Source organism: Coregonus clupeaformis, unplaced genomic scaffold (assembly GCF_020615455.1).
Source record: "Coregonus clupeaformis isolate EN_2021a unplaced genomic scaffold, ASM2061545v1 scaf1615, whole genome shotgun sequence".
Taxonomy (NCBI): domain Eukaryota; kingdom Metazoa; phylum Chordata; class Actinopteri; order Salmoniformes; family Salmonidae; genus Coregonus; species Coregonus clupeaformis.
In genome coordinates this window covers 81211-101682 of record NW_025535069.1, presented here as the reverse complement: position 1 = coordinate 101682, position 20472 = coordinate 81211, and the positions used below count along the sequence as shown (strand labels likewise).

The following is a 20472-nucleotide window of genomic DNA, read 5'->3' as shown; positions in this document are numbered from 1 at the left end:
GCTGAAGATCTGTACATGTAACTTTTTTCTCTTTCAATATTTGTAAACAAAGTCAGTAATTTCATGCAAATGGAACTTTTTGCTCCACTATGGTTGCTCCACTATTTTTGTATCAAAGTCTTTACCAGCCTTTGATACCACAGAGGTCATTTCTTCAGGTCTCCATTAGTGTGTAGCCTAATATGTTTCTCATTTGTTCCCTTTATGAAATTACAGAACTCATACGATGTACCATGTTATAACATTGTTAGTTTATTGTTATGTAATGTGAAATAATTATACGAAAGACACATTATGTTTTGATATCTTTATCGTCCATACTACACTACAGAATATTACCAAATGCATCAACAGTTCTCTTGATAACTTCTCATTGTCCTCTCTCTATCTCTCTCGCTCTCTCTCTCTCCCTCTATCACCGTATCAATTTATACTACATTTTAAAAGATTTATTCAGAAGTTACATCCTCAAAACATTACAACAATTTCTCTCCAAAAAGCCTTGCAGAATGGAAGTTGGTTGGTGGAGTGGGTTGACATCTAGTATGGGATTGGTCCATAGTATTCGGTGTAGGCAGCAATGATCCCAGCTGTGTCCATCATGTTCTCACACCAGTAGTTAAGCTCACACACTTCCCTCAGACTGGGAATGAAAGGGTTGCGCAGTTTCCATAAAATAAGAGGAAGAGGTGAAATAAGAAATGGGGGAAGAAAAAAAGAACATAGATGAAAATCAAGATATTATCCAGTGTGAAGAAATAGGCTTATAGACATAACATTTCACTCCATGATAACAACAGGAAATTCCCAGAATATTTGAGCATATTTACTCTTAAATGAATCTTAAATGAAGTGGAAAGGATGCTTGTTCCCATACAAAATTGATTAACAGCAAAACACATACACTGAGTGTACAAAACATTAACAACACCTGCTCTTTCCATGATATAGACTGACCAGGGAGAATCCAGGTGAGAGCTATGATCCCTTATTGATTTCATTTGTTAAATCCACTTCAGTCAGTGTAGATGAAAGGGAGGAGACAGGTTAAATAATGATTTTTAAGCCTTGAGACAATTGAGACATGGATTGTGTATCTGTGCCATTCAGAGGGTGAATGGGCAAGACAAAATATTTAAGTGCCTTTGAACGGGGTATGGTAGTAGGTGCCAGGCGTACTGGTTTCTGTCAAGAACGGCAACACTGCTAGGTTTTTCACGCTCAACAGTTTCCCGTGTGTATTAAGAATGGTCCTCCACCCAAATTACATCCAGCCAACTTCACACAACTGTGGGAAGCATTGGAGTCAACATGGGCCAGCATCCTTGTGGAACGCTTTCGACACATTGTAGAAACACAACCCTGTGTGCCAGGCTATCAGATGACAGACAGGGGACAACAGAACAGTACTGTACCTCTCCAGCTGAGTCAGGGACAAGTCTGCAAGGGCAGTGCCGGCTCTCTTCTGTCTCACCAAAGTGGAGGCCAGGTCCTTCTTAACAAACACACCTGTAAGGTCATAGAATATATTCACTTTTTGAAACAAGAGAAATATAAACAAGTGTAATCACACTGCACTTAGAATAACCATGTTCAGCGCATCTACTACTGGTCATCAACAATACAGTACACACAATCAGGTCACTGCCATTCTGGTACCAATTATCCTACTGATGTCTCTTACCCACTCTCTTCTCACTAGCAGCCTTTGAGGCAGTGGCGGTAGAGGAATCTGTGTAGAGAGGAAACAGTATTGTACATGATTAATTATCTCGATCTGAAAACATAACTACAACATTTTTAAATATTTACGTTTTTGATTTATTCTTTAACATTTATATGAAGTTTAGTTATTTTTGATTATTTTCCTTATTCCATTGATGCTGAAATCCTAAAAACAGTTGCACATTTTGCACAGGTGCAAAACGTTGACTAACGCTGTCACTCTATCTCTGCTCTTACCTCCAATAGAGTGGCACACAAATGCCAGAGCACAGAGGACAAGGATGGCCAAGGTCTTCATCTTTCTCATTGCTGTTGGTTCACGATCTGGACGATCAAGAAGTATGAAATTTAGACTGTTCTGTCTTGCTTCTCTCTCTCTCACCCGTACATGAACACACTTACACTCAGTTTATAGTTATGGCCCTCACAATATCTTGAGTTTGTGATTGGTTGAGGAATCATGTATCATACACCCACAAGCAACAGCAAATGTACACTGGCACACACACACACGCACACCCTGAATTCTCAAATAATTGTTGCGTATAGGCTGAACATTTGCTAAACATTGTACATTTATGCTTCATAATACTTTTTTGTGTGAGTTCGTGCTTAAAAAATAAAAACAAATATCTTTAAAAACCCCATGAAAAATTGTGTTACACCTGTTATACTTAACTGTTGTAAAAACATATGAACATGTCTCTAATAATTCTCACACCTACAGTGGGGGCCGAAATGTACACCCTCGATAAAGATGAGCAAAAATGACTGTATAAAATAAATAATTCAATTACTGAGTTAAACTGTATGCTAAAACAATTAGGAAATTCTACTATTTTATTGTAATACACAGTGGTGGAAAAAGTACCCCTAATTGTAATACTTGAGTAAAAGTAAAGATACCTTAATAGAAAATGACTCAAGTAAAAGTGAAAGTCACCCAGTAAAATACTACTTGAATAAAAGTCTACAAGTATTTGGTTTTAAATATACTTAAGTATCAAAAGTAAAAGTATGAATCATTTCACATTCCTTATATTAAGCAAACCAGACGGCACAATTTTGTTGTTATTTTACGGATAGCCAGGGGCACACTCCAACACTCAGACATAATTTACAAACAAAGCATGTGTGTTTAGTGAGTCCGCCAGATCAGATGCAGTAGGGATGACCAGGGGTGTTCTCTTGATAAGTGTGTGAATTGGACCATTTTCCTGTCCTGCTAAGCATTCGAAATGTAACAAGTAAATACTAAAGTTAGGGTGTCAGGGAAAATCAATGGAGTAAAAAGTACATTATTTTCCTTAGGAATGTAGTGGAGTAAAAGTAAAAGTTGTAAAAATATAAATAGTAAAGTACAGATACCCAAAACAACTACTTAAGTAGTACTTTAAAGTATTTTTACTTAAGTACTTTACACCACTGCCAATACAATTGTTCAGAGAAAGAGATTTTGTTTAACAAGTAATACTTTTTTTCTCGAAAAGGTAGTGGCCAAAACTATTGACATACCTGTTTTCAATACCTTTCAATACCTCACCTTGCTAGGATAATGGCAATGAGGCGTTTTCTAAAATGTTTTATGAGTTGGAAAACACATTGGGAGGGGATCTTAGACCATTCCTCCATACAGAATCCATCCAGATCCTTGATATCCTTCATCTGCGCTTATGGACTGCCCTCTTCAATTCAAACACAGGTTTTCTATGGGTTTCAAGTCCAGAGACTGAGATGGCCATTCCAAAATGTTGATTTTGTGGCCAATTAACCATTTCTTTGTGGATGTTGACGTGTGCTTGGGGTTATTGTCTTGCTGGAAGATCCACTTGCAGCCAAGTTTCTGCCTCCTGGCAGAGGCAACCAGGTATTTTGGCTAAAATGTCCTGGTACTTGGTAAAGTTCATGATGTCGTTGACCTTAAAAAGAGCCCCAGGACCAGTGGAAGCAAAATAGCCCCAAAACATCAGTTGGTATGGGGTTATTTTCTGCTTATGCATTCTCAATTCAACGCCAAACCCACCATTGGTGTGCGTGGCCAAAGAGCTCTATTTTCATGTCATCTGACCAAAGCACTGGTTCCAATCCAAGTGCCAATGCTGTTTAGCAAACTCCAGGCGTTTACATTTGTTGGATGACAAGAAAATAGAGAATGAAAATGTCCCTACAATATAGCTCAGTATTTGAATTAACTATTTTATACTGTAATCTTTGCTCATCTTTATCAAGGGTGTCAATAATTTTGGACCCCACTGTATAAAGACAACACTCCTTTAAATGTGCAGTACAACCAGACAACCTCTAGAGGTCCGAGTTTTACAGCATGCCCACACGACATCTTATTCAAGCCACTAACTACTGGTTGATATAACCATATGATACTAATTGAACAAGAAGAGAAACCGCCATCCTTCATTATGTGACAGACTTTTAATCAGAGGTTTTCCTTTTTTATAACAAACCACAGTGATTTCCTATATGAAGGAACAGAAAGCAATTTTTAGAGGCAAACAAAAGTGTTTGAGGAATTGCGGCGTTCAAGCATGTGTAGGCTTACATATGTATTTTTAGTTGATTTGTATATTCATTCACCAGTAATACACATGGTATGGTATATCCAGTGCCTGTATGGAGCATTGATAGGCATATAAAAACTAAAACACATAAATTGTTCAACTACTGAAGTAGAACATAATTATATTCTGCTCCATTCTATTCAATTCTGCTTCATTCTATTATATTCTATTCTACTCTGTTCTATTCTATTCTGTTTCATTCTATTCTATTCTATTACTCATTGCCTTTTCCCCACTCATGTTCAACTTCTTAAGCAGCACTTTATTGCTTGACAGCGTTGCAGAATTTAGCGTTATGTAAAGACCTCACCCTTAAGGGAAATTTCCCTCTATATTTTGGTCTCTCAGTTTCTTTCCAAGTCAGACTTTTGGGCTGCTGAAGTGGCCTTAACAATGTGGGGTGTAATTTCAGCATCTGGGTCAGTGCTGGTGTCATTCCTCCATGCAGGGACAAAGTTCATAAATCCAACCTAGCAAAGCCTTAATTATGAACATTTTGGTTCTGCGTAGGGTCACAAGTCATGAAGGCAGTCAAATTCCACGAGACCATTTAGTCACGGTAATTAGGCTTCTCCAAGCTCTGATGCTGCTGATGGTCATTAATAGCCTACCAAACTTGCTAACTGCCTGGTACTCAGCACTCTATTGTCCCTCTAATCACTCTGACATCAATGCAAATGTTATCGAAAATCTAATCAAACACTTAATGAGAGCCCATGAGCTCATGTTGCGCAACATTTCTATAGGCTATGCAATTGCACGAGAAAACAGAATGATGGCCTCTATTAAAAAGAGGATGATCCCATCAGCTTTCTATAGGCTAGGCCTACTATATTTATTTCTCAACTTTCCTAATATTAAGCACATTGCTTATCTTTACATTCTAATCATAGTTGTACACCTCATGTAGCCTAGCCCATAGGCCTATATGTTTTGATAAGGTTTGTATTACAACTAAAGTTGCCAAATAATTTCTTAAAATTAAGCACATTGATCCGCTTTACAAGGGGTGTAGAGCCTAACTGGCATACATAAGAAGCAAATGAGTTTCAAGTTTGGGGAAGATAATTTTCACCATAAAAATGCACCTTTATAATAAAAGCATTACATGCATAATCGCATTTGTGGTCACTTTTGATAAAGGTGTTTTCCCGCTAATGGAACATTCGTGCTTATAGCATACTGCCATGTGTGTATTGCTGTGCTTATAATGTGAAGATATAGCCTAATAGTTTATCAACATTTAAAGCTAAACGTTCTGATCTGTTGTGTCAGCCACGTTGCGTAAAAAAGTATTTTTTGATGCTAGTGGTTGTATTAATTTGGGATATATCGCATCCCACAACTGTCCCAGACTATGTTTGGAAAATGTATTTATTGCACAGAATAGAATAGGTCAACTTTTGTACTATGGGGGATAGTAGATTGACATAGGCTAGTGCTTTTTCTGTTCGTTAGGCCTACTCATCTTGTTGACTGACGAATAGTAAATGTGGACAGTTCTTCCAATAACTTCAATATGCACCTTGGAATTGGATAAGGATGCACACAGTTGCGTCCCGGATGTGTCTGTCTTCACTTGTAGCCTGTGAGAAAGACCTGATCACGTGATGGAGAACCATGTGAGTGAGAGGTGCTTCGGAGTGCGCAGCACTCAGGGAGAAGGGCACAACGCAGCACTCCGGGCCAAGGGCACAACGGACACTGGCCGCAAAAGGCATGGATTTTTTCTTCGCAAAAACTAAGCAGAGCTCATGCTTTTCAAGCAACTTTTTTCAAATCATCATTAGAGTCGCATCATGCAGCCTTACAATGTATTAAAAATCAAAACATATAGCCCAACGTTTGTAGAACAACTAAAGTTACATTAATAACTCTAAATTAAGCATATAGAAGTACCTATTTCTTTGTTAACCGCTCAACACAGAATAGCCGCATGTGCACACTCCCTCAAATCGTTTGGAGAAAATATCCTTTCTATTTTATTCAGCTTTGTTCAATTGTATTCTTCATACTATAAAATAATATAAAATAATGCCACAGAATTCTAAACAAATCCTGTCTGCTAAATGAACTAGTGTAGCCCACAGCCATTTGGCATATCCAGATTAGGACCTAACATAAGGACAACTCAGAGTATGCTATTCTGTTCTTCTGAAATAGACTACATTTTCTTCATATTATGCTTCTTTAGACCTGTCTAAAATAAATAATGGATTTATTGTGAAGGTGTAGGCTATATTACATGGATTTATTATACTTTTTAAAATGTAGATGTTCCATAGGTCTGCATGTGTGGAAGCCAGGAGATGATAAATGTGTTTGTTAATTAACGTCAATTACTGTGAGGCAGACAGTTATTTGCTTGACAATCACCTGCTGACGAAATGTCGTGACCGCCACAGCCCTAGTTCTGTGGCATCACAAAAAACATCAATGTGATTGGCCGTTCATGTGTGCCATGACCAGATCCAGTGTCCTGCTTGTGGCTGTCTCTCTCGTCTTCTAGAGACTGACATTCACTGTGTTCAGATGACCTCTGGTTCTCATTGTACGGTAAGGAGCTGCATCTTGTCTACAAAAACAGTGACCAGCTGACTACTTATTTTAGTATGTGACCTGGAAATGAACATTTTCTATTGATACCATGGATGCTCCCACTTACAAAGGTTAGGGAAAAAATGACAAAAAATATACTGTGATGTCACGAGAGGCTGTGTCCTGGAGGGACGTTACATCCCCCTGAGGTGGCTGCAAACCCAGACAGCTATGGCTCCATCTGCTGGTATGGTCGGGAACTCCACCCCTCTATGGCCAATCTTCCCACGCAGCTGAAACAAATGAGGAGCTGATGAGCTGAAGGTTTGGGAGGGGAAGAGACACAGTCTCCAACCTGGGCTCTCTGGAGGACAAGAGTGCTGCACGTCCACTTCCATGAGGAATATAAGGATTTGGAGATACTTACCTTTGGGAAATACTCACCTTTGGATATATGCACCTGTGGAAATACGTGAGAGACATTTGGAAGGACTTTTTGCTGGGTTGGCCACTAGCTGCAACGTGGACTACAGTAAGGCTGGGGAAAAGTTATCTGAGCGAGTGAGAATTATGATTTTGGATGTGGAAGAGACATCCCTGAACTGTTAACCCTTAAAGAGCCACAAGAGAACAGAATTTTGTTATATTTTCGTTAATTTCCCAAGACCTATAATAAAATCCTTGTTTTGTTTGAACCTTGTCTCCTTGCACTACTTGAGCAATCCCGCTGAAAGCTGTGTAGCCTCTCGTGACGTCACAGATGGTGGAGAATACGGGCACGCTCAAGCGTTAATAGTGCATGTCAGAGGAGGATACCGAAGGTTTGATCACCCAGTTTTCCAAGTTGGCCGTAGGCTCCCCGCCGACTGAAATGGAGGACATATTGAAAGCCCTTGTTGCTGGCCAGCAAGCCCAGATGCAAGCAAACGTGGCTCTCTTGGAGGAGCAAAAGAAAGCCAACCTTCTGAAGGCAGAGGAATTGCAGTTGCAGAGACAGAGGGTGGTCCAAAATACCCGCCCAATAAAGGCAAGTGACTTTATATCTAAGATGGGAGCTACCGATGACATTGAGGCATACCTGCATGCATTTGAGGCCACGGCCACTAGGGAAGCCTGGCCCAAGCAACAGTGGGTTGGTCTGTTAGCCCCCTTTCTAACCGGGGAATCGCTGAATGCTGTCCGGGACCTGGGCCCTGACCAGGTTACTGACTATGATGCCCTGAAGTCTGAGATCCTCAGCAGATATGGACTCACAAAGTTTGGTATGGCCCAGCGCTTTCACAGCTGGACCTTCCAACCAGACCAACCTCCTCGGGCGCAGATGCATGAACTTGTCCGAATCGCAAGGAAATGGCTGGATCCGCAGAGGAATACAGCAGCGGCGGTGGTGGAGGCCGTTGTGGTGGATCGTTACCTACGCGCCCCTGCCTTATGAGGCAAAACGGTTCATCAGTCAACAGGCCTTGACCACGGCTGATCTGACCGTGGAAGCTGTGGAAAAGTACCAGGCCACAGCGGAGATGCTGAATGCTTCCCGAAAAGACCCCAGGAGGGCGGCCCCACCACAAATGGGAAGAACCCGTCCAAAGGACCCCAAGGTCTCGAACCCAGCCACGTCAGGACTTATCCCGGCTCCAGGGGGAGCCAGAAACCAGGCGGGTCCAAGAAGAGTACACCAGGAGGGGGAAACTTCGACAGTGTTACCGGTGTGGGGAGATGGGACATATCTCCTGGCTGTGTGGGAAACCAGCCGATGAACCTATGCCCACTGCGGAGTCCTCCAGCTCAGCACCCACACACCGTTTTGCCTCGCTCTTGGGAGTCGTAGATGGCGGCCCCGATCGACCCCACCTGCCCGGTAACTGTGAATCACCATGATGTGGAGGCCTTACTGGATTCTGGTAGCCGGGCCACCCTGGTGCGTAAGGATTTGGTGGGCCCAACGTGTCTGACCCCGGGGAAAGTCCTCCCAGTTTCCTGTGTCCATGGGGACACCAGAGAATACCCCATTACTGAACTTACAATGACCAGCACACGGGGAACCATACACACGACGGCGGGGGTGGTTGATTCCCTCCCCGTCCCTGTCCTAATTGGACGAGACTGCCCAGCCTTTTACCCACTCTGGAGAGAGTCTCAGGAGAGGATAACCCGAGTACCTCGGAAACGGAGAGGCAAGACTCATCCTGGGAAGGCTCCGGTGCAATCCTCCGAGTTACTCACTCCCGCCCGGGCTCTGATAGGGATGGCAGGTGCCCAGACCGACACAGAGACGGAGCTACAGAATCTGGACAAAGAACTGTCTGGTCTGAAGGGGACCGCTGAGAGGTATCGTTTGTTAAAGCAACAGTTAGACATGAAGACAGAAGAGTTAGATATCCTCCAGGCTAAACTCCAACAGAGCTTCTTCCCTAAGCAACAGGAGGAGCTGGAGAGGCTGCGCAGGACCATCGAGGAGTGTGAGGAGACCCTGCGCAGTAGTAAGGAGGTCCAGAAGAAGGCAGAGGAGAAGTACAAGGTGTTGGAGAACAAGATGAAGAATGCGGAGGCAGAGAGAGAGAAGGAACTGAAAGCTGCTCAACAGAAGCTAAACTCTGCTAAAACCAAGGCTGATGCGTTCAGTAAGAAACTCAAGGAGAGACAACAGGAGGCTGAGTCCCTGGTCCTAGAGTTGGAGGAGTTGAAGAGAGAGCAGTCTGGCAAGCACCACGGCAATGCGGACGCCCTCTCCCGGCGTGATGCCTTCTTCGCTGCCTTTACCCCGACGAGGACGTCGGTCCCGAGGAGGGGGATGTGTGATGTCACGAGAGGCTGTGTCCTGGAGGGACGTTACATCCCCCTGAGGTGGCTGCAAACCCAGACAGCTATGGCTCCATCTGCTGGTATGGTCGGGAACTCCACCCCTCTATGGCCAATCTTCCCACGCAGCTGAAACAAATGAGGAGCTGATGAGCTGAAGGTTTGGGAGGGGAAGAGACACAGTCTCCAACCTGGGCTCTCTGGAGGACAAGAGTGCTGCACGTCCACTTCCATGAGGAATATAAGGATTTGGAGATACTTACCTTTGGGAAATACTCACCTTTGGATATATGCACCTGTGGAAATACGTGAGAGACATTTGGAAGGACTTTTTGCTGGGTTGGCCACTAGCTGCAACGTGGACTACAGTAAGGCTGGGGAAAAGTTATCTGAGCGAGTGAGAATTATGATTTTGGATGTGGAAGAGACATCCCTGAACTGTTAACCCTTAAAGAGCCACAAGAGAACAGAATTTTGTTATATTTTCGTTAATTTCCCAAGACCTATAATAAAATCCTTGTTTTGTTTGAACCTTGTCTCCTTGCACTACTTGAGCAATCCCGCTGAAAGCTGTGTAGCCTCTCGTGACGTCACAATACATATTTACATTCCAAAAGTGGAAGATGAGGCCATACAAACACTGGATAATCAAACAAATAGTAACTGAGTTTGAACATCATTAACAGTTGCTGCACAGTTTAAAAACAGGTGCAAACTGTGTCATGCTGGTGCAAAGATGTAGCTTCCCTTGGCTTTTATTGTTACCACACTACATTTTTCTGGTTTGATGCTACCACACTGGTCATACTGGGACAGCTATTAGCGTTTAGCGTATCTGCTCCCTTTTCAAATCCTATCCAGCTGAAATTTGGTAACACGTGGAACCAAATGAGGTGGAATTCTATAGCCCACAAGTAAGGTTACTAAGCCCCTCTGAGGAATATCGTGACATCATAGGATTAGACAATGAATGTATGAAACTCTTTAATACATATAAATACATATGGGTTAGACAGAGACTAATGTCTTAGTGTGGACTGAAACAGGGAACAATGGAGTTGGGTGTGAAGCTAATCTTCACAAATGCAGATTTCTGAAAGCAGTTATTCTTTGAGGGTGTGGTGATTGTGAGTAGGCTATAAAGTTATACAATAATGTGCAAGAATATTGCTCACTATATACAGTGGGGGAAAAAAGTATTTAGTCAGCCACCAATTGTGCAAGTTCTCCCACTTAAAAAGATGAGAGAGGCCTGTAATTTCCATCATAGGTACACGTCAACTATGACAGACAAAATGAGAAAATAAAATCCAGAAAATCACATTGTAGGATTTTTAATGAATTTATTTGCAAATTATGGTGGCAAATAAGTATTTGGTCAATAACAAAAGTTTCTCAATACTTTGTTATATACCCTTTGTTGGCAATGACACAGGTCAAATGTTTTCTGTAAGTCTTCACAAGGTTTTCACACACTGTTGCTGGTATTTTGGCCCATTCCTCCATGCAGATCTCCTCTAGAGCAGTGATGTTTTGGGGCTGTCGCTGGGCAACACGGACTTTCAACTCCCTCCAAAGATTTTCTATGGGGTTAAGATCTGGGGACTGGCTAGGCCACTCCAGGACCTTGAAATGCTTCTTACGAAGCCACTCCTTCGTTGCCCGTGTAGGATCATTGTCATGCTGAAAGACCCAGCCACGTTTCATCTTCAATGCCCTTGCTGATGGAAGGAGGTTTTCACTCAAAATCTCACGATACATGGCCCCATTCATTCTTTCCTTTACACGGATCAGTCGTCCTGGTCCCTTTGCAGAAAAACAGCCCCAAAGCATGATGTTTCCACCACCATGCTTCACAGTAGGTATGGTGTTCTTTGGATGCAACTCAGCATTCTTTGTCCTCCAAACACGACAAGTTGAGTTTTTACCAAAAAGTTCTATTTTGGTTTCATCTGACCATATGACATTCTCCCAATCCTCTTCTGGATCATCCAAATGCACTTTAGCAAACTTCAGACGGGCCTGGACATGTACTGGCTTAAGCAGGGGGACACGTCTGGCACTGCAGGATTTGAGTCCCTGGCGGCGTAGTGTGTTACTGATGGTAGGCTTTGTTACTTTGGTCCCAGCTTTCTGCAGGTCATTCACTAGGTCCCCCCCGTGTGGTTCTGGGATTTTTGCTCACCGTTCTTGTGATCATTTTGACCCCACGGGGTGAGATCTTGCGTGGAGCTCCAGATCGAGGGAGATTATCAGTGGTCTTGTATGTCTTCCATTTCCTAATAATTGCTCCCACAGTTGATTTCTTCAAACCAAGCTGCTTACCTATTGCAGATTCAGTCTTCCCAGCCTGGTGCAGGTCTACAATTTTGTTTCTGGTGTCCTTTGACAGCTCTTTGGTCTTGGCCATAGTGGAGTTTGGAGTGTGACTGTTTGAGGTTGTGGACAGGTGTCTTTTATACTGATAACAAGTTCAAACAGGTGCCATTAATACAGGTAACGAGTGGAGGAGCCTCTTAAAGAAGAAGTTACAGGTCTGTGAGAGCCAGAAATCTTGCTTGTTTGTAGGTGACCAAATACTTATTTTCCACCATAATTTGCAAATAAATTAATAAAAAATCCTACAATGTGATTTTCTGGATTTTCTTTCCTCATTTTGTCTGTCATAGTTGACGTGTACCTATGATGAAAATTACAGGCCTCTCTCATCTTTTTAAGTGGGAGAACTTGCACAATTGGTGGCTGACTAAATACTTTTTTTCCCCACTGTACGTAATTGATTTACTGATATGTTTTCATATATTTGTCATACAGCTTTTACTGTTACATCACCGGACCAATATCCTGTTATGTAATGTCAGGGTGTGTTGAATGAGCATACAGTAAATCAATAGCAGGAATAATTGCTATGATAAGAGGGACAGGGACTCAGAATCTACGGGTCCCCGTCGTGCCTGGATTCCTGGCTCCAAAATATCTCTGATAGGCCAGCTGGTAACCATAGCAATGGGCAAAGAAGCGACAGGGAGAGTAGTCCTCACATGTCTCTGAGCGCCTCTCCGCTGGAGACTTCATCGTTCTGAAACACAGACACAAGTAAACTACAATCACAGTCAACCATTATGAAACACAGATAAACAAAGAACACAGAGACCTACAGTGCCTTCAGAAAGTATTCATATCCCTTGACTTTTTCTACATTTTGTTGTGTTACAGCCGAATTCAAAATTGATTAAATTTTTCGCACCCATCTACACACAATACCCCATAATGACAAAGTGTAAACATCAGTTTAGAAGTTTTAGCAAATTTATTGAAAAAAAAATACAAAAAATCTAATTTACATAAGTATTCACACCCTTGAGCCAATACATCTTAGAATCAGCTTTGGCAGCGATTACAGCTGTGAGTCTTTCTGGGTAAATCTCTAAGAGCTTTGCACACCTGGATTGTACAATATTTGCCAATTATTATTTTCCAAATTCTTCAAGCTCTGTCAAAATAGTTAATGCAAATAGTCATTGCTAGACAACCATTTTCAAGTCTTGCCATAGATTTTCAAGCAGATTTACAGTACCAGTCAAAAGTTTGGACACACCTACTCATTCAAGGGTTTTTCTTAATTTTTTACTATTTTCTACATTGTAGAATAATAGTGAAGACATCAAAACCATGAAATAACACATGGAATCATGTAGTAACCAAAAAAGTGTTAAACAAATCAAAATATATTTTATATTTGAGATTCTTCAAAGTAGCCACCCTTTGCCTTGATGACAGCTTTGCACACTCTTGGCATTCTCTCAACCAGCTTCATCACCTGGAATGCATTTCAATTAACAGTGTGCCTTGTTAAAAGTTAATTTGTGAATTCTTCTTAATGCATTTGAGCCACTCAGTTGTGATGTGACAAGGTAGGGGTGGTATACAGAAGATAGCCCTATTTGGTAAAAGACCAAGTCCATATTATGTCAAGAACAGCTCAAATAAGCAAAGAGAAACGACAGTCCATCATTACTTTAAGACATGAAGGTCAGTCAGTCAATCCGGAAAATGTCAAGAACTTTGAAAGTTTCTTCAAGTGCAGTCGCAAAAACCATCAAGCGCTATGATGAAACTGGCTCTCATGAGGACCGCCACAGGAAAGAAAGACCCAGAGTTACCTCTGCTGCAGAGGATAAGTTCATTAGAGTTACCAGCCTCAGAAATTGCAGCCCAAATAAATGCTCCACAGAGTTCAAGTAACAGACACATTTCAACATCAACTGCGTGAATCAGGCCTTCATGGTCGAATTGCTGCAAAGAAACCACTACTAAAGGACACCAATAAGAAGAAGAGACTTGCTTGGGCCAAGAAACACAAGCAATGGACATTAGACCCGTGGAAATCTGTCCTTTGGTCTGATGAGTCCAAATTTGAGATTTTTGGTTCCAACCGACGTGTCTTTGTGAGACGCAGAGTAGGTGAACAGATGATCTCCGCATGTGTGGTTCCCACCGTGAAGCATGGAGGAGGAGGTGTGATGGTGTGGGGGTACTTTGCTGGTGACACTGTCAGTGATTTATTTAGAATTCAAGGCACACTTAACCAGCATGGCTACCACAGCATTCTGCAGTGATACGCCATCCCATCTGGTTTGCGCTTAGTGGGACTATCATTTGTTTTTCAACAGGACAATGACCCAACACACCTCCAGGCTGTGTAAGGGCTATTTGACCAAGAAGGAGAGTGATGGAGTGCTGCATCAGATGACCTGGCCTCCACAATCACCCAACCTCAACTCAATTGAGATGGTTTGGGATGAGTTGGACCGCAGAGTGAAGGAAAAGCAGCCATCAAGTGCTCAGCATATGTGGGAACTCCTTCAAGACTGTTGGAAAAGCATTCCAGGTGAAGCTGGTTGAGAGAATGCCAAGAGTGTGCAAAGCTGTCATCAAGGCAAAGGGTGGCTACTTTGAAGAATCTAAAATCTAAAATACATTTAGATTTGTTTAACACTTTTTGGGTTACTACATGATTCCATATGTGTTATTTCATAGTTTTGATGTCTTCACTATTATTCCACAATGTAGAAATAGTAAAAATAAGGAAAAACTATTGAATGATTACAGTAGGTGTGTCCAAACTTTTGACTGGTACTGTAAGTCAAAATTGTAACTCGGTCGCTCAGGAACATTCACTGTCTGCTTGGTATGCAACTCCAGTGTAGATTTGGCCTTGTGTTTTAGGTTATTGTCCAGCTGAAAGGTGAATTAATCTCCCAGTGTCTGGTGGAAAGCAGACTGAACCAGGTTTTCCTCTATGATTTTGCCTGTGCTTAGCTCTATTCTGTTTATTTTTTATCCTGAAAAACTCCCCAGTCCTTAACGATTACATGCATACCCATAACATTATGCAGCCACCACTATGCTTGAAAATATAAAGAGTGGTACTCTGTAATGTGTTGTATTGGATTTGTCCCAAACATAACACTATGTATTCAGGACAAAAGGTTAATTGCTTTGTTTTGCAGCATTACTTTAGTGCCTTGTTGCAAACAGGATGCATGTTTTTGAATATTTTTTTATTCTGTACAGGCTTCCTTCTTTCACTTTTTCAATTAGGTTAGTATTGTGTCATAACTACAATGTTGTTGATCCATCCTCAGTTACCATTAAACTCCCTTCACCATGCTCAAAGGGATATTCAATGTCTTTACCAATCTACCAATAGGTGCCCTTCTTTGCAAGGCATTGGAAAACTTCCCTGATCTTTGTGGTTGAATCTGTGTTTGAAATTCACTGCTCGACTGAGGGACCTTACAGATAATTATATGTGTGAGGTAAAGAGATGAGTTAGTCATTCAAAAATCATGTTAAACACTATTATTGCACACAGAGTGAGTCCATGCAACTTATTATGTGACTTTTTTAGCAAATTTTTACTCCTGAACTTATTTAGGCAAGCCATAACAAAGGACATTTCAGCTTTGACATTATGGGGTATTGTGTGTAGGCCAGTGCTCGTGTGTGTGGTACCTCCTGTAAGTGCTGTAGGTGCTTCCCCGCTGTGGACTCTCTGGGTTGATGAATGAGTTGGCTCGGTATGGACTGACAAACACATCTGGAATGTAATAGAATTAAATAAAACAATTTTACTAGATGAAAGTACCCCATCTCAACAGGGGTGGGCATACTGATTTCAGTGACAAAATCATATTGAATTCACTGAATGGCCTAGATAGTCTGGGATTATAAATCAGATGAAATAAACATAAAAAATGTACAAATATAGTGTTTTTATATTACATCAAATGTGTGGGGATGTTTTACTGCTATAAGAATCTGAAGGTCAATCACCTTCAAAGGATTCTGTGCTTTCTTGAGAATCTGTGGAAAAGAGGGGGAAAGTTATTAGTGACTGATCACTGTAGATCATCAGTTTACTAAAAAGATTATGAATTGACATAGTGTTGATTTGTAGAAATGTACCAAAGCAGACGCAGAGAGAGATGGTGACACACAGGGCCACACACTGGAGGAGAGTCCTCATCCTCACTCTGGCTGTCTGTCGGTCTCTTGGTCTGCTGGAGAGAAGACCGATGTTAAAATGTGTCATAATACCACCACCACAACAGAAAGATGTCATGGAGAGAGCGCATGACGTTACTGTACATTACGGACTGTGACTGAGCTATAAAATGAGTGAACTGGTGGTAAAGACTCTAAATGGGTCTGTATGTAGGTTCATGTACATGTTAACGCAGCCATAAATCCATTGACTACACACTATTTCTCAATGTCAACACAAAATAATAATATATAGGCCTATACATTTATTTATTTCTAGAGTAGAGGGCAAACAAATTCACAAAACAAATGTTATTTTTGTATGACTGGAGTTTAGGGTCCCTCGTGATGTATAGACGTGTGCGGCCGATATTGCTTGTTTGTTTGTTTTGTCTGTTTGTCCTGTCCCTTTTTGTTTGATTTGTTGCCTATTCTTTCGTGTGTGGGGGCAGTGTTATGTTATTTATTCTGTTCTCTTTTATTACTCTCAGGTTTTTTTTGTCGTATTTTTTTTCCCTGTTTTTGTTTAGCACTACAACAGGAATGTACAGACATAGTTTCTATGGGCATACAGTGCTGTGAAAAAGTATTTGCCCCCTTTCTAATTGTCTCTACTTTTGCATATTATTGATACTGAATGTTATCAGATCTTCAACCAAAACCTAATATTAGATAAAGGGAACCTGAGTGAACAAATAACACAACAATTACATACTTATTTCATTGATTTCATAATTAAAGTTATGCAACACCCTTTGCCCCTGTGTGATAAAGTAATTGCCCCCTTACACTCAATAACTGATTGTGCCACCTTTAGCTGCAATGACTCCAACCAAACACTTTCTGTAGTTGTTGATCAGTCTCTCATGTCGTCGTGGAGGAATTTTGTCCCACTCTTCCATGCAGAACTGCTTTAACTCAGCGACATTTTTGGGTTTTCAAGCATGAACTGCTCGTTTCAAGTCCTGCCACAGCATCTCAATTGGGATTAGGTCTGGACTTTGACTAGGCCATTCCAAAACTTCAAATTTGTTACTGGTATGAGGTTCTTACTGTGGAATGCGGGGTTTGGTTTTCACCAGGCATAATGGGACCCATGTCATCCAAAAAGTTATATAATCTGTCCATAGAACATTCTTCCAAGAGTCTTGATGATCATCCAGGTGCTTGCATGTGTTTTTTGGCAAACTTGGGTCAATGTTTTGGATGAGATGGGTCCCTATTATGTCTGGCGAAAACCGAACACTGCATTCCACAGTAAGAACCTCATACCAACAGTCAAGCATGGTGGTGGTAGTGTGATGATTTGGGGATGCTTTGCTGCCTCAGGACCTGGACAACTTGCCTTAATAGAAGGAAACATGAATTCTCCTCTGTATCAGAGAATTCTATAGGAGAATGTCAGACCATCCGTCTGTGAGTTGAAGCTGAAGCGCAGCTGGGTCATGCAGCAAGACAATGATCCAAAACACACAATCAAGTCTACATTAAAATTGTTAAAAGGCAACTCATTTGAAGTTTTGGAATGGCCTAGTCAAAGTCCAGATCTAATGCCAATTGAGATGTTGTGGCAGGAATTGAAACAAGCAGTTAATGCTTGAAAACCCACAAATGTCGCTGAGTTAACCCTCTAGAGTCTAAGCCCTGTCTAAGCCTGGGGAGAGGGGGGAGTTCTAAGCTAACATATGGAATTGTTTTAAGATGGTCATACCAAGGATTATTTAGCTATTTGATTTTTGAATTTTAAGACCCCTTAAGGTATCAACAAAAATATATACAATTATTGGATGAAACATTGAATGTGGCATTACTGCTATTAGCCAAAAGAAACGCATTGAATAACATTCACTACAAGGAACAACAGATAGTCCCCCCAAGAAATCAAAAGGAACTTTGTTCTGAAGTGTCTGTCTTATAGAGAGATATAAAAAAATCAGGAAACCATTTTTATTTATCCCCTTATTTTAGGCACTAAACTATCTCCATATAGACTTCCATATTTGTTTTTACTAGGACCTTCAGACGAGTCACCATCTTGTTCGTGAGAGTCTCAGCTTTCCACAGAGGGATCATATTAGTGTGTAGCCCAAACCGTTTGGACGCTACAGACGTTTCCGTTAGAAGACTGATTTTCGGGATGTCTCATGGCCTGACAAAACACCGCTCTAGCATCTCAGATGCAGAAGGGCGATATCGGTGGATGTGGTGGATTGAGACGCTGCCCATGCAAAAAAACAGATATCTCTAGCATTAAGCAGTTATGTATGCAAGAGTGGGCCAAAATTCCTCCACAGCGATGTGAGAGACTGATCAACAACTACAGGAAGCATTTGGTTGCAGTCATTGCAGCTAAAGGTGGCACAACAAGTTATTGAGTGTAAGGGGGCAATTACTTTTTCACACTGGGGAATTGGGTGTTGCATAACTTTGTTAATTAAATAAATATTTTGTTGTTGTTGTTATTAGTAAACTCAGGTTCCCTTTATCTAATATTAGGTTTTGGTTGAAGATCTGATAACATTCAGTATCAAAAATATGCAAAAAGAGAAAATCAGAAAGAGGGCAAATACTTTTTCACGGCACTGTATATGGGTATACTGTAGTAACTAGTCAGTGCCATTGCTGAATGATAATGAACACGTCAAGTTAGACACAGAAAGAGACGGATAGAGAAGAGAAACATACTGAGGGAGAAAAACAGTCATAGTTCTGGCAGCAAAGCAGCAGTGACACACACACACACACAGTGATCTTGCCAGGTCTTTGACACCTTTACAAATAGCCCTCCCAGATGTCCACAAGACCCCAACCTTCCGAACAAAACCCTCCACATTCACCCACATCCATCCATGTGCCCCATGGCATACCCTCTCTGTGTTTGTAGGGTTTGGATGACAACCTGGTGCAACACCCCTCCTTTACACACCTAACAGCCCACGTCACCCCCCAGGCATGGGGCACAGCAGGCCCACAGGGAGGGAGGGAGTTCACAGACCTTGCAGGCAAAAGGGGTTACGAGGATATCAAGGAGTGGGTGTGTATGTCTGTGTTAGTGAGGTGCTGACAGCATCGTCTGCAGCCTTTTACGCGCGTCTGCAGCCTGGCGGGCACACAGCAGGCCCTGAGACCTCCCCCCCCCCCAGGCTAGAATGTGCTCACCTCACTGGAAAATAAAACTTTACCATGCAGGATGCTACTAACCCACAGAACTGCACCACCAGGCTAATGACCCCTATTCACTCAGTGCTCAGTAGCACATCAAACAAACTGAAGGCTCTACCCATGCATCTCACTGTATCACTATTTTAATGGATCAAAATGTGTATGTTTTGTTATTTACAGTTACACTTAATTCTAGGCTGCAAAAAGTGACAGCCGGTATTTACACCTAAACATTAACCTCCTTTATGGGATTTCTGTTGGAGTTATGTCAAAGTTACCTATAGGAAATGTATATCTTGTTTTTAGTATATTGCGGATAGTATATTGTTATGTAGCTATAAACCTATGAGATAGTTGTACTTACCCTAAGAAGATAGTTATGGTGTTAAATATCTTGATAAAGTCTCTTTCACAATCTCCCTCTCTCTCTCTCTCTCTCTCTCTCTTTCTCTCTGGGGATATTTCTTCATTCTGTATAGCAAGGCTTTTATACTTTTATACCTCTTCTCCCTCCACCCATCCGTTTCCCCCTACTCCCTCTTTCTCAGCCCTCTCCCTCTCTCTTTCTCCTCCCTTCTATTTACTATCAGCCCTTTCCACCTCTTCAATCAGACCAAACTATTAACACACTCTCTCCCTCTCTCTTCTATAAACATACTCACGCGTTCGCTGAAAAACAGATTATGGAAAGGTAGAGTGGAATGAAGCAAAACAGACAGGGTGTAAACAGAGAACGAGAGAGGGATGGAGGAGAGGAACAGAGAGGAAGGCCAGTAGCGGAGTTACCTGCTCCATCACAGCTACCTGACAATATTCACTGCTGTTTGCCAACATGACAGCATGGCATGAAAAGAGCATGTAACATACAAACTCCACATGGACTGACTGCACTATTTATCATCAACACTTTACGAAAATGTAATGTAGAACTTTTACTGTAGTGCCAGTCCTTGTCCTTTCATGTTTTTGACTGCCAAAACAGTGTTCTTAACTGCACATGTAGTGATGCATTTATTATACTAATCATATATCTATGGCTATTTGAGTACAGTTCTCCAATTGGCTTAGTATAGTTCTACAGTTGGTTGTATGTAATAACCTCTTTAGATTTCAGCTCAGATGA

At 41.6% G+C, this 20472-nt stretch overlaps 2 protein-coding genes across 3 annotated transcripts; both read right to left on the bottom strand.

Annotated features, from left to right (window-relative positions):
* Nucleotides 1-292: 292 nt before the first annotated feature.
* Nucleotides 293-2118, bottom strand: LOC121568992 (bone gamma-carboxyglutamate (gla) protein). Its single transcript, XM_041879550.2, has 4 exons — nt 1963-2118; nt 1685-1732; nt 1416-1509; nt 293-643 (listed from the first exon to the last, which is right to left on the bottom strand). The coding sequence occupies exons 1-4, from the start codon at nt 2030-2032 to the stop codon at nt 541-543; spliced, it is 315 nt and encodes a 104-aa protein (XP_041735484.2). The 5' UTR covers nt 2033-2118; the 3' UTR covers nt 293-540.
* Nucleotides 2119-12384: 10266 nt separating this feature from the next.
* Nucleotides 12385-19822, bottom strand: LOC121551178 (matrix Gla protein). Of its 2 annotated transcripts, none has more exons than XM_041863725.2 (5): nt 19714-19822; nt 16110-16201; nt 15978-16007; nt 15657-15741; nt 12385-12717 (listed from the first exon to the last, which is right to left on the bottom strand). In XM_041863725.2, the coding sequence occupies exons 2-5, from the start codon at nt 16168-16170 to the stop codon at nt 12567-12569; spliced, it is 327 nt and encodes a 108-aa protein (XP_041719659.1). In that variant the 5' UTR covers nt 16171-16201; nt 19714-19822; the 3' UTR covers nt 12385-12566. The 2 variants fall into 2 exon arrangements, with proteins under 2 accessions (XP_041719659.1, XP_041719660.1); XM_041863726.2 differs by having other exon boundaries at nt 16110-16204; nt 19714-19814.
* Between the last annotated feature and the right edge of the window lie 650 nt (nt 19823-20472).

Bases quoted from the DNA above. Each gene is read 5' to 3' on its own strand.
- LOC121568992 (XM_041879550.2), bottom strand. From the start codon at position 2,032: ATGAGAAAGATGAAGACCTTGGCCATCCTTGTCCTCTGTGCTCTGGCA. The intron at 1,733-1,962 runs GTAAGAGCAGAG...CTCTCTACACAG, and splicing joins TGTGTGCCACTCTATTGGAG to ATTCCTCTACCGCCACTGCC. The intron at 1,510-1,684 runs GTAAGAGACATC...ATGACCTTACAG, and splicing joins TGCTAGTGAGAAGAGAGTGG to GTGTGTTTGTTAAGAAGGAC.
- LOC121551178 (XM_041863725.2), bottom strand. From the start codon at position 16,170: ATGAGGACTCTCCTCCAGTGTGTGGCCCTGTGTGTCACCATCTCTCTC. The intron at 16,008-16,109 runs GTACATTTCTAC...TCTTTTCCACAG, and splicing joins CTCTCTCTGCGTCTGCTTTG to ATTCTCAAGAAAGCACAGAA. The intron at 12,718-15,656 runs GTACCACACACA...TCTGTGTTTCAG, and splicing joins ACCTACAGCACTTACAGGAG to AACGATGAAGTCTCCAGCGG.